Source organism: Strongylocentrotus purpuratus, unplaced genomic scaffold (genome assembly GCF_000002235.5).
Source record: "Strongylocentrotus purpuratus isolate Spur 01 unplaced genomic scaffold, Spur_5.0 spur5_scaffold_6, whole genome shotgun sequence".
Lineage (NCBI taxonomy): Eukaryota > Metazoa > Echinodermata > Echinoidea > Camarodonta > Strongylocentrotidae > Strongylocentrotus > Strongylocentrotus purpuratus.
Genome location: NW_022145612.1, coordinates 42,347,457 through 42,359,036, shown reverse-complemented (window position 1 = coordinate 42,359,036; position 11,580 = coordinate 42,347,457). Strand labels below are relative to the sequence as shown.

Here is an 11,580-nt window from a genome sequence, read left to right as displayed (position 1 = left end):
CTACATCATGACTGTATAGACCTAGCCTGTCTACACTTGGCCATATTTACGAATGACAATCTGTATTTTTTTTTTTTTTTTTTTAATTTAATACTTTCTACGGGTCTCCTTTTGTTCTTTGTGTCTTTTCATTTACTGTCAATACGTTGAAATACGTTGTAATTTTTTTCCTTCTTGATTTAGGGATGAGGGGGTGGGATGTTCGCCGGCTCTGTTTGATTCTGGATTCGGACTGGATACGCCTCTAGGAATTACGAGTAGCATTCAGGGGGCAGTGATATATATCCCGTAATGAAAGGAGCGATGACGTGTGTGAAGCGGAAAAAGCATTGTGACGTACGTGTGTATGAGAGAGTGTAGCCACAAATCGGTTATGGGAGCGATCTGGGAGCGGGGCAGTGGCGTAGCTACATGGAAGAACGTGCCCCCCCCCCCAATCGAATGCTCCACCCACCCCCCCCCCCCAAAAAAAAGAGAGAGAGAGAGAGCAAGGGAGAGATGAAGGAAAAGGGAGAAGAACGTGAGGTAACATAATGAGATAGATTGCTCGAAAACGCTCTTCAAAGATTATCATATAATTAAAAGTGAAAGTGGTGACAACATGATAAGTCTTCAATTAAATATGTTGTTATAAAAAAGGTGTACTAAACGATCATTGACAATTTTGGCTTTGGGGTGATCCGATCTGCGTCCTTCGTGTAGCGTACACCAGATAAGAAAAAGAAATGGAAATGGAGTGAAAGATAGAAGTATGTATGTGTATTCGTTTCACTTTCAAATGCAAAATGTTCTCACTTTATGGGGCAAGGCGTATATCCCTTCCCGGACTAGTCAATCACCCCTCCCCCCTCAAATTGTTTTTCAGCTGGGTGCCACGTTGGAGTATTTGTTATACAATATATATTCGTATATTTTGGAATAACGTCAACTTAATATACACGAAGAATCAGAAACCGCAATATGCTCAAATTTAATATCATTTGGGATATCTTGATGAGGAAATAACATTTCATAAATAGCCGAGTGTATTTTTTATAGCTCGCTTCACCCGCTCGCAAACTTTGAAATAGGAAAGTTTCAGGCAGCGAGGTCCCCAATGATGATATGACGCTTTTCGGTCACCTCGCTGCACAAATATCGTCAAAATTCGGCAGCATGGCTCCCGAATTTTACCTTATTTATTGTATTTTTATATCTAAATTAAATTTATTCTACAACAAAGGGTCTTTCTCGTTCTCTTAATTTCTCGCAAAATTGATACATCGGGATGAAACCAGTACCTAGCATCAAGAGGACCCAATATACAAATTTTCATTTTACCTAGTGTATATTGATGACTAAATAACATGTTTGCCTTAATAAAAGTGCAACGAAATCTGGCTCACAATATTTCAGATCAGGATCAAACAATTTAGGGTTAGATCGAGGTCCATACGTCTATGAAAACAATGGATGGAAAACGAATCCTCTTTATAATATTTTGATTGGGGCGACCCAAAACAAATTTAACTCTTAAAATGGTTCCGTGACTAAAATTCTAAAAAAAAGTAGAAAAACGCTGATCAAGTAGAATAAAGTGCGCCCCCCCCCCTCATGACAGAGCCCACGTTACGCCACTGCATAGGGCTGCTTATAGGATGGCAAGTGAAGGTTGACGGTTTAGGCCTTTTTAACGAATGAACGACCATTTACTAATTAGTCATGCTCTTAATAATGAATCAAATGTTAATCAGTAACCGAATAGTGGTAGTACAAATTGTAATTTAGGAATTGGATTAGGGTTTGGGTTACATCGAGGGTTTGGGTGACAATTTCGCTCTTTTTCACTTTCTTCCCCTCTTTCCTCCTCACACCCGATTCCTTTCCCATTCTTCGGATATATACGATTCCTTTTTAAATGTTTAACACAAATTCTTCAAAATATTTAATGAAGTCTCAATTCGATTCGCTGCGTTCTCGCGATTCTCTTATCATTCCCCTCTCCTGTTCGTCAATAATCTCTTCTCTCTTCCCGTTTCCGTGGTGTTTTCCAATTCCACTAACATCTTCCCATGTCACTTTCTCAGCTTCTCATATTGTCACTTTCACTTATTTCTTGCAATAAAGACTTTTCACAACTTTCTCCTTCCAGTAACACCCCCCCCCCCCTCTCGTAATAAGGATGTCGATAATAATAAAAGCCATGACTAGAGAATCATGTCAAATAGAAGTGGATATACTGAGGTCTCTGTTAGAGTATATGTATCTTCATTTCTCTCTCTCCTCGATTCATTATTCGTTTTTCCATCCTCGAACTTTTTCCCTCTTTTAGTTTCGTAATTTCTTAATTTGGCTTTAGGACACTAAAAAAACTTCAGAGATAATACATTTTAATGAAAGGTAGTTTGAATTGTATTTCAGTTCGTTTCCTTGTTTTTACATAATTAAAAGTTTCCATACATATTAATAAGAGAAATTAATATAATTAGTGTACTTCATCAGAAAGAAAAACGGCCAGGAAATTTGATATCTTCCCAATTTACAGAGTTTTCTAACATTACTTTTTCATTTACAAGTTCAGCATGAAGTTATTTTGATTCAAAATCATGGGCAAATCTTTATGGTATATTCAAATCGTCCTTATAGATTTCAATTCTAATTGTATTTTTTTTTTAATGTGTAGGCTACATCTTCTAAAGGTGGCATTTGTAACACTTGCGCGACAACGGCCACTATTCGGCAAGCTGTGGATCCTGGCTTTATGAGGAATCTTCCCTTAGCTTCTCTGGCAGGAGACTGTTGATGTCTTCTCCCTTCATGAGAGCCTTTTCGAGGTTGACGAGGAGCTTGACACCGTCTACGAGTTGTTGGACAAGATGGACTTCGGAGAAACCGATGCGATCCGAGTTGGAGATATCAAAGGTGCCGTCAGTAGAGGCTGTGTCTACACCTCCTGTTCCTCGCTTTTGCAGACGCATGTGATCAAGGATAGAGTCAAAGATTTTCTGTTGACTTAACAAAGGAACCTTGACATGAACGCCTGCACGCAGTCCCGTCCCGAGGTTGGATGGACATGTCAGTACATAACCAAGATGCTCATTCCACATGAACTGGTAACCCTTGGACTTGATGGAGTCTTCGACCTTTTTGAGACCGTCGCAGAACCTCTCAAACACTCGCTTCATGTTCCCGCTCTTCTCCATGGAGATGACTCGAGTGTGATCTTCCTCGTTGACCCAGACAAGGAAATTCTTCTCATCATTGTGCCATATGCCACGACCCTGGGGCCAGTCACGTGCCATATTGGCACAAAGCAACAGCGGGGATACGGGCTTGTCAAAGAGGAAGTGGTCTTCGATGAGCTTCTCTTGCTCTTCGTCTGTCATACCGGTTAGTGGGTAGTACTTTCCCTTCAGAGGTCCACTTAGGGTAGATAATGCTTCCGTTGTAATCTTCTCTACTTCCGCACGTTCTGCTCTGGTGCAACATGGCGGGAGAGCCAAGCCGCGGATGCAACGACCAGTACGCACACGACAAGATAGGACGAACTCAGGGTCCAAATCATCTCCGCCTTTGAGTTCTGCTGCATTGAGGTTGGTAGGGTGTTTGGCATCAAGAGCGTAGCCGCCGTGCCTGGCACTTATCACCGGGTCGAAGAGAGGAGCAAAAACCTCGTAGCACTCTTCATCTCCAGCTACCAAACCAACAGTCATGATGTATGGATGTCCAGGATTGTCAATGCCAGTTTGAATGCAGTCGTTCAGGGTGACTCCACCTTTTGTCTTCACGTTGCAAAGTTTGTTGTAGATTTCTTCTGTCATACATTTAGACATCCAGTTGTTGTGCAGAGAGAAATCGGGGTAGTCAGAACTGAAAGGCTTTATTGGTGGTTTGGGACGGCATTGCTGTGGTAGAATATCAAAAATGTCCTCGCCCTTTTCAAGTTTCTTCTCCATCTGGACGAGAAGTTCAACGCCGTCGACAACAAACTGAACTTGCTGTACTTCTGATGATCCAAGCCTGTCGAGGTTCGAGATGTCGAAGGTTCCATCAGTTGAGGCAGTATCTACTCCACCTGTACCTCTCTTCTGAAGTCGGAGGGCTCTTAGAATCTGGTCGAATCTCGGATACTTGCTCAGCAGAGGCAGTTTCACATGTACGCCAGCGCGTAGGCCGGTTCCCAGGTTAGACGGACAAGTAAGTACGTAACCCAGATGTTTGTTCCACATGAACTCCTTGCCATCCTTTTTGATCATCTGCTCGAACTTTTGCAAACCTTCACAGAATCGCTTGAAGACCGCTCGCATATTCCCATCCTTCTCCATAGAGATGACACGGATATGATCTTCTTCATTGACCCACACCAAGAAGTTCTTGTTCTCGTTATGCCAAATTCCTCTTCCCTGTGGCCAATCACGATGCATTCTTGCGGCGGTAAGAAGAGGAGAAACAGGTTTGTCAAAGAGAAAATGGTCATCTATCAGCTGTGTTTGTGTTTCATCAGACATTCCTTCCAGTGGGTAGTATTTTCCTTGCAAGTCTCCATCGAATTTATCAAGAGCTCCGATCGTGATCGTCTCTACGGCAGCTCTCTCTTCCACGGTGCAATGCGGGGGCAGAGAATACCCGATGATGCTGCGTCCTGTGCGAACACGGCAAGACAAAACATATTTGGGATCCAGGTTATCTCCTCCTTTAAGATCTGCATGGTTTATGTTGGTGACATGGACGGCATCTTTGGGATAACCTCCGTGTCGTGCATCAATGACCGGGTCAAAGATATCAGCGAAGACGTCATATGATTCCTCATCTCCTGCAACCATTCCAACGGTCATGATGTGAGGATGACCAGGGTTCATGACTCCCGTTTGGATGCAGCCATCCAGAGTAAAGCCACTTGGCGTCTTTTTGTCCTTGAGACTTTTCCAAATGTCGTATGTCAGACAGTGGGCCAGATGATTGTTGTGTTTGGATAGGTCTGGATATCCTTCTTTCACTTGTTCTGCACGAACTATTGCAGGGTCCCGGGGAATCTGGCCGCTGATATCTGATCCCTTTTCTAACGCTTTTTCCAACTCAATCAGCTTCTTGACACCATCAACAACGGATTGAACCTGTTGTACTTCAGAAGTGCCAAGACGATCTAGGTTTGAAATGTCGAAAGTGCCGTCAGTGGATGCCGTATCCACGCCTCCTGTGCCACGTTTCTGGAGACGATAATGCTTCAGAATGGATTCAAATCCAGCGTGCTTGCTGAAAAGAGGAATCTTGATGTGGACTCCTGCACGTACACCTGTACCAAGGTTGGATGGACAAGTGAGCACATATCCAAGATGCTCATTCCATGAGAATTCATACCCTTTTGCTTTGAGAGCATTCTCGACTTTGTTGAGACCATTACAGAATCGTTTAAAGACATTCTTCATGTTGCCACTTGTTTCCATGGAAATAACCCGAGTGTGATCTTCCTCATTTATCCAAACCAGGAAGTTTTTATCGGCATTGTGCCAGATCCCACGTCCATCAGGCCAATCACGGGCCATGCGAGCTGACATAAGCAAAGGAGAAACGGGCTTATCGAATAGGAAATGATCTGCAATTAGTTTGTCCTGCATTTCCTCTGTCATCCCCGTTAGTGGGTAATACGTGCCTTTGAGTGGCCCATCTAGAGTTGCCAGTGCGTCCTTGCAAACTTTCTCAACGTCTCGACGTTCAGCCCTCGTGCAATGTGGTGGGAGGCCGTACCCTCTAATGCAGCGGCCTGTACGAACTCTGCATGAAAGGACATACTTTGGATCAAAGTCATCACCACCCTTGAGATGATCAGGGTTGAGATCAGTTGTGTGCTTTGCATTGCGGGGATATCCGTTGTGTCTTTTGTCAATAGTTGGATCAAAGAGGTCAGCAAAGAGATCGTAACACTCTTCATCCCCAGCCACCAATCCGACAGTCTTGATGAAAGGATGTCCTGGATTGTCCACGCCGGTCTGCATGCAACCATCCACAGAGTAACCAGAAAGTGTGCGAAGGTTACAGATTTTGTTGTAAATGGAAGGCGTTAAAGATTCTGCCAGGTAATTGTTGTGCTTGCTTAGGTCAGGGTAATTGGGATCCGGTCTGTTGAAGAAGAGATACAGATTTACAATCAAACGACAATCGTATCAATAATAACGAGATGAAGAAAATAGTTTGGTTATATGTACATCAATTATAAAGACACCTTCTAAGATTAAAGGCATCGTTTAACAATGTTAAATCTGAGATATATGGCCCTACGTGTTATCAGTGTCTGTGATATGGTGTGATATTGAAGCCCTTAACAATTGCGCTTCAAAATGATCATGAAGTGCCTCAAAAAAGTAAAAATCTTTGAGTGACCAGTAGACTGTAGTGTTATAAAAACCGTTGGGGAAAACGAAAAATAAAATTTTGATTTCCAATCATTAATATCTTGATTATCAGACAGGCGATATGCTTGTAAAAGTCATGGGATTCCTGACTGACCTAAAGGTTTATAATTATGATGGTAGCATGAGCTAAATCGAGGATTTTGTTTCAGAATCTGAGGCAATGTTACCGATTCACTTTAATATAGGACTATACAAGAATCCACGGCTTACAGACATGACAAAGATAAAGGTAATCAACATTGAAAGTATTACAATTTACATGGATTTCAAAGGTGTCTGCAAAATGGACTTTAGATTTTGACGAAAGAGTCTAGGCTATTTCGCCCATTTTTAGTGAAGTGATACTCCACGTTTTCACATATCTTCACACTTTAATGAAACATAAATGTATATGATATGTCGTTCTTGCAGCACTGACTTGCGTTCTGCACTGAAAGCTACGGTAAACTCGACGATGTTGATACAAAGTAATAAACGTAAACAAGAGCTAAAGACCAAAATTTAAATAAACCAAATCTTTTGTTTACCCGTTTTTCTTCAAAAATCAAAATTACATAACTTTTGCCTGTCAATATTTTAAGGTGCTTTTGGCAGCCTATCCTTAAACCTTTTTGTGAAGGCGGGCCTCAGAGATAAACAAAATAAATAACCTAAAGTAATCGCTCAACTCCAAAGTAACTTTGCCATGTTCCCATTGATACTTTGATACTAAATTTGATACTATAATTAAGTTTACAACTTACTCCACAAATGGTTCAGATTCTTTAGTGAGTTCTTCAGCTGCTCCTGTCGTTTCTGCTATGTTTGCTGCGTTTGGACTAAAATGAAAATTTGACCAAAACAAAACAAAATCAAAACAAAATAAATAACAAAATAACTTACTAAATAAAAATCAACATAGTCAATAACACTTTTTTTAAATTTTGAGCAAGGAAGATTTCTTTGTGAATTGAATTTATTTCTCTTGTTTATTGTGCTACCCATTACACTAATGAATTTCGACTTGGGTCTTTTTTCTTTGAATCTTTTAAAAATCTTCATTCACCATCCATCATTCGAAGCGATGTAGAAACAACATTAAGAAATATCAAAAAAGACCTTCAGTCCTTACCATGATTGAAAATTCATTATTGATAAACATGCAAAACTATGAAGGCTGTGATCTTTCAATCTTCTTTGTGATATCAATAAAGGTGAAAATATACTTCACTCTTTCTTTAAAGACCGTCAATACTACTGGGCCAGAAGGGATTAAACCACACAGCAAGGTCATTGACAGGTGGCTATCTCATTAACTCTGCTCTCGACTAACATAAGAAAAAGAGGATCATGGGGGACCAACAGGCACCGATTGGGAAAGTTTTCTATATAGAGGGAGCAAGTAACTACAAAAAAAAATTCAATTCAATGACCAAATGGAGGAGAGAAACAGACAAGGAGAGACATAGAAGAAGGAAACGTAATAAGATGACATCGCTTTGTAGCGCGTCTGCAGCAGGTCATATACTATTATTACAAAAGAGAAATATGTTTCTAATGTTATAGAAGTCATATGAGTAATACAAACGAAAACATTCAGCTTACTTGTTATTAGCGGGGGCCGGGTTTGCCTTTGCACCAGCAGCTGGTTGACCACCTGGTGATAAAGTAATTTTATCAAAATGAAGTCAATTAGTTACTCAGGGGTCAGCATTAACGTGAGCATATAAGGGAGGAGTGCATATATTTAACATATTATAAGCAAAATTGGCGAATTCAACGATTTGAAATGTAGACCGAGTGCATGTTGTGGGGGAATCAAAATTCTTCACAAAAGTTGGTCAGTGTGATCCCCCAAAAAGTTGATGAAAAGACTAATTACAAGGATAATACTTAAAGGGATCCGGTAACTTTGTCTCAGATTCTGAAACAAAATTCAAGATTTAGCTCATGATGCAATGATAATTATAAACCTTTAGGTCAGTCAGGAGCCCCATGACTTTTACAAGCCGATCGCCTGTCTGATTATCAAGATATTTATGATTGGAATTACAAATTTTGAAAACCGTTCGCCTGACGGTTTTCATAACACTACAGTCTATTGGGGAAAACGAGTATGGTAAAACCGGTCACTCAAAGATTTTTACTTTTTTGAGGCACTTCTTGATCATTTTGAAGCGCAATTTTTTTAGGGCTTCAATATTACACCATATCACAGACACTAATAACACTTAGGGCTGTGTATCTCAGATTTAACATTGTTAAACGATCCCTTTAAAGGGAAAGTCCACCCCCAAAATAAGTTTGTTTCGATAGAGGCAGAATAATAAGAAAATCAGGTGAGTGAAAGTTTGAGCAAATTCTGAATGAAAATAAGAAAGTTATGAGTTATTGAAGTTGTGATCAATCAAATACAAATTGGCAACTCTGTGACTTATTACATGTATACGAGCTCTCCTTCATTTGCTTTGTGCATAATATTCCATAAAATCATGTTTTCTTCGTTATTGATGACGGAATATATATTTGTTCCTTGCAGGGGGAGTATAGAAACATATTTGCAATTATTATATTTAGGGTGCATGTATGGTTGAAATTTTTCTTGAGGGAAAATGAAAATTTTAGATTTTTTTAGTACTGAGCAAATGGAAGTTGAGCTCGCATGATACGTCATAGAGTTGCCAATTTGTGTTTGATTGATCACAACTTCAAAATTCCTAACTTCCTTATTTTTAATCGGAATTTGCTCAAACTTTCACTGACTTGTTTCTCTCATTTTTCTACTCCTATTAAAACTAACTTAATTTCAGGGTGGACTTTCCCTTTAAGTTGATGAAATCATACCAAAATATTAATGGATTGACATTTTTTTTAAAAATGATTGAGAAAGATGTAAAAAGATCACATTCAGACTGCATGTACACCATTAAATCGGAATAGACTCTAGTCTGCACCTTTTGACTTGTTAAAGGTACTATGTCCCTTTTGCAGCCAACCTCAAATGCTGTAGAACTTTGCAGGAATTATGAATATGTCATGTATGTCCTATCTGTGAAATTTAAACGATAGCAGCGTCCTCATATTCAAATTATGCAAGGAAACCCGTTTACTTGCTAGACTTCACTGTCAGACACTATTGAGTGACTGACTGGCTTTTTTCTTCTTTGGTAATAACATACATGAAAAGAGTTCTAAAGGGTTCATGAGCATTTGTCTACATCAATAACCCACTTCTTGTGATGGCCAAGATTAAAGTGATCGAATCTTTGCGCAGCATAAAACGTATTCCATTCGGTACAATTGTCTGAAAATCAAGACTATTACTTTTGGGCTCTATAGCCCTAATGTCGATTTGACAACTAATAGTCGTTATTTTCCCACTTGAAGACGTTTTCAAGCTCCATCTTTTTTAGGAAAGTTCTAAATTAGTATTATCTTTCAAATGCAGTTGGAATTTAAATTTTTCATTTTTTTGGCCTGCAAATGGGACATAGTACCTTTAAGAGGTGATAATTTCATCTGTCCCGCTTGGACGGCATCACGGATCCCCTCTCGTTAAAAGTAAGTCAAAAGATTTTTGTTGTTTAAGTCCTAGATCTACGTCTACACCTTACAGGGGTAAGCCCAAGCAGATGACTTTTTCTTTCTAGGTCTAGTCTACTCTAATACAGACTTGTTCAAAGTAACTTTTGAAAGTATATGTCCAGATATACACAACCCGTCCGTCAGGGCGCTAGTGCACTTTCGTTTCGCCATTTATGGTGCACCACCTGTCCAGCGCTTGTGCTTCATTTCATCACGTCACACATTTGCCATATTCATTCATGCCATATTGGTTTCCTCATTCGTACTCCATGCATATAATCTACAGGGTAGATCTAGTCTAGTATAGACTCTACACATAATGATGATAAGGACGCCAGTGCGAGTTGACTAGATAAATAAAGCATAGATTTCTAGACTTCTACCCGCGGTGCGAAAGTGCACGACTAGCGCCGACACAAATCCTAAAAATCGTAAGGACTCTAGCCTAGAGATCTACATTCATATCTACCGTAGATTTAGGATCTAGATCTGTCTTTTCAAGTAGATTTAGGGTCTAGCCCTAGATCTAGAGTCTAGCCTTCAAAAGAGAAGGCTTTAGGTCTAGACCCTATGATTGTAGATCTATCTGTTCAGTGTCCGGACACCCAGCTCCCCATCAATAAAGGCATTATTGTTCATACACACTTAGGCCTAGATCTACTCGATCTCATACACAGATTCCAGACGTTGTGCATCCGGACAGTCAATTTAAACCACTGATACAAAGTCCCGGGTACAAAGTGAGTGATAGACTCTGTAAGTCTATGAAAAAAGTTTACATGCAATGTTCTTAATCTTAGTTTAAGAATTATTTTAGACAATCTTCTGAAAACAAATATTCAATATGGTTAGATTAGTGCTTAGTCTATTGATGAATGCTTTTTTTTAATACTAAGGCGAAAGGGACGGCTTTAAAATAGCCTTTATTTTTGTTAACCGACCGGACACACAGCCTCCAATCACACGCAATTATCAATCTGACGTTTTCAAACTCGGGTTAGTCAGTCAACCATGAAAATATTGAAATTGTCTCAACTAAACCTTAAATTTAATAATTTTCCTTCATACCTGTGGCCGTCGTTTGTTGTGACGATGCTGCGCATCCCATTGCTGGGTCACTGATTACAATGCATATGTAGAAAATGAAATAATTAATACAAATTTGTTCCTTTCTTGATTAGAAGTGTGATTGAAGTTTAGGTTCTTCTGCAACAGCTGTTTGAATCATGGCGCTTATGGCAACAGTAACACGTGACGTGGTATACGCGCTTTATGCATTGGTTGGGTACGCGTGTTCTTGACGTCACGTCAATGACCTCTTCGCGTTAACGTACGCTAGAAGCGCGTTGCACGTCACAATAAATTCTTTGTGACGACATGTGGAATTGTGTTATGAAGGGGGGGGGGTGGAGTCACAGGGAAAAAAAATCATTAGACGCTTAAAGGTACTATGTCCCTTTTGCAGCCAACCTCAAATTCTGTGGAACTTTGCAGGAATTATGAATATGTCACGTATGTCCTATCTGTGAAATTTAAACGTTAGCAGTGTCCTCATATTCAAATTATGCAAGAAAACCCGTTTACTTGCTAGACTTCACTGTCAGACACTATTGAGTGACTGACTGGC

General features: G+C 39.9%; 1 protein-coding gene across 1 annotated transcript; it reads right to left on the bottom strand.

Moving 5' to 3' along the window:
* Window positions 1-2,371: 2,371 nt before the first annotated feature.
* TCK (creatine kinase) lies at window positions 2,372-11,154 on the bottom strand. Its single transcript, NM_214522.1, is given in 4 exon segments — window positions 2,372-6,096; window positions 7,133-7,207; window positions 7,974-8,025; window positions 11,022-11,154. Coding segments are annotated over 4 exon segments (3,525 nt in total). The 5' UTR covers window positions 11,062-11,154; the 3' UTR covers window positions 2,372-2,738.
* Between the last annotated feature and the right edge of the window lie 426 nt (window positions 11,155-11,580).